Source organism: Myotis davidii, unplaced genomic scaffold (genome assembly GCF_000327345.1).
Source record: "Myotis davidii unplaced genomic scaffold, ASM32734v1 scaffold2053, whole genome shotgun sequence".
NCBI classification, from domain to species: Eukaryota; Metazoa; Chordata; class Mammalia; order Chiroptera; family Vespertilionidae; genus Myotis; species Myotis davidii.
This window is the reverse complement of record NW_006284252.1, coordinates 117825-118087: the sequence shown is the minus strand read 5'-3', so window position 1 is coordinate 118087 and position 263 is coordinate 117825. Positions and strand designations below refer to the sequence as shown.

General features: G+C 47.9%; 1 protein-coding gene across 1 annotated transcript in view; it reads left to right on the top strand.

Annotated features, from left to right (window-relative positions):
- Positions 1 to 100: 100 nt before the first annotated feature.
- Positions 101 to 263, top strand: part of LOC102754470 (hyaluronan synthase 1-like) — a 46983-nt gene continuing 46820 nt past the window's right edge. Inside the window, exon 1 of the mRNA XM_015568797.1 lies at positions 101 to 153. Coding sequence (XP_015424283.1) covers positions 101 to 153 — 53 coding nt within the window. The remainder of the gene's footprint in view (positions 154 to 263) is intronic.

The following is a 263-nucleotide window of genomic DNA, read 5'->3' as shown; positions in this document are numbered from 1 at the left end:
GAGGAAGACACTTCCATACAGGTTTGTGTCTCCTATAATGTTAAATAACTTGCAGAGGAACCAGCCATAAGGCCATTTTGCCCCCATAGACAGTACAACCATGAAGAATGGCAGAGTGGCGCTGAAGAAGAAGTCGGCTAAGGCCAAGTTCAGGTAACACAAGGTGGTGACTGTGAGTTCCATCCGGAATCCAGCCACCCAGATCACAAGCCCATTTCCCATGATGCCAAGGACACTGATGATCCCATGCATCACCAATAAGA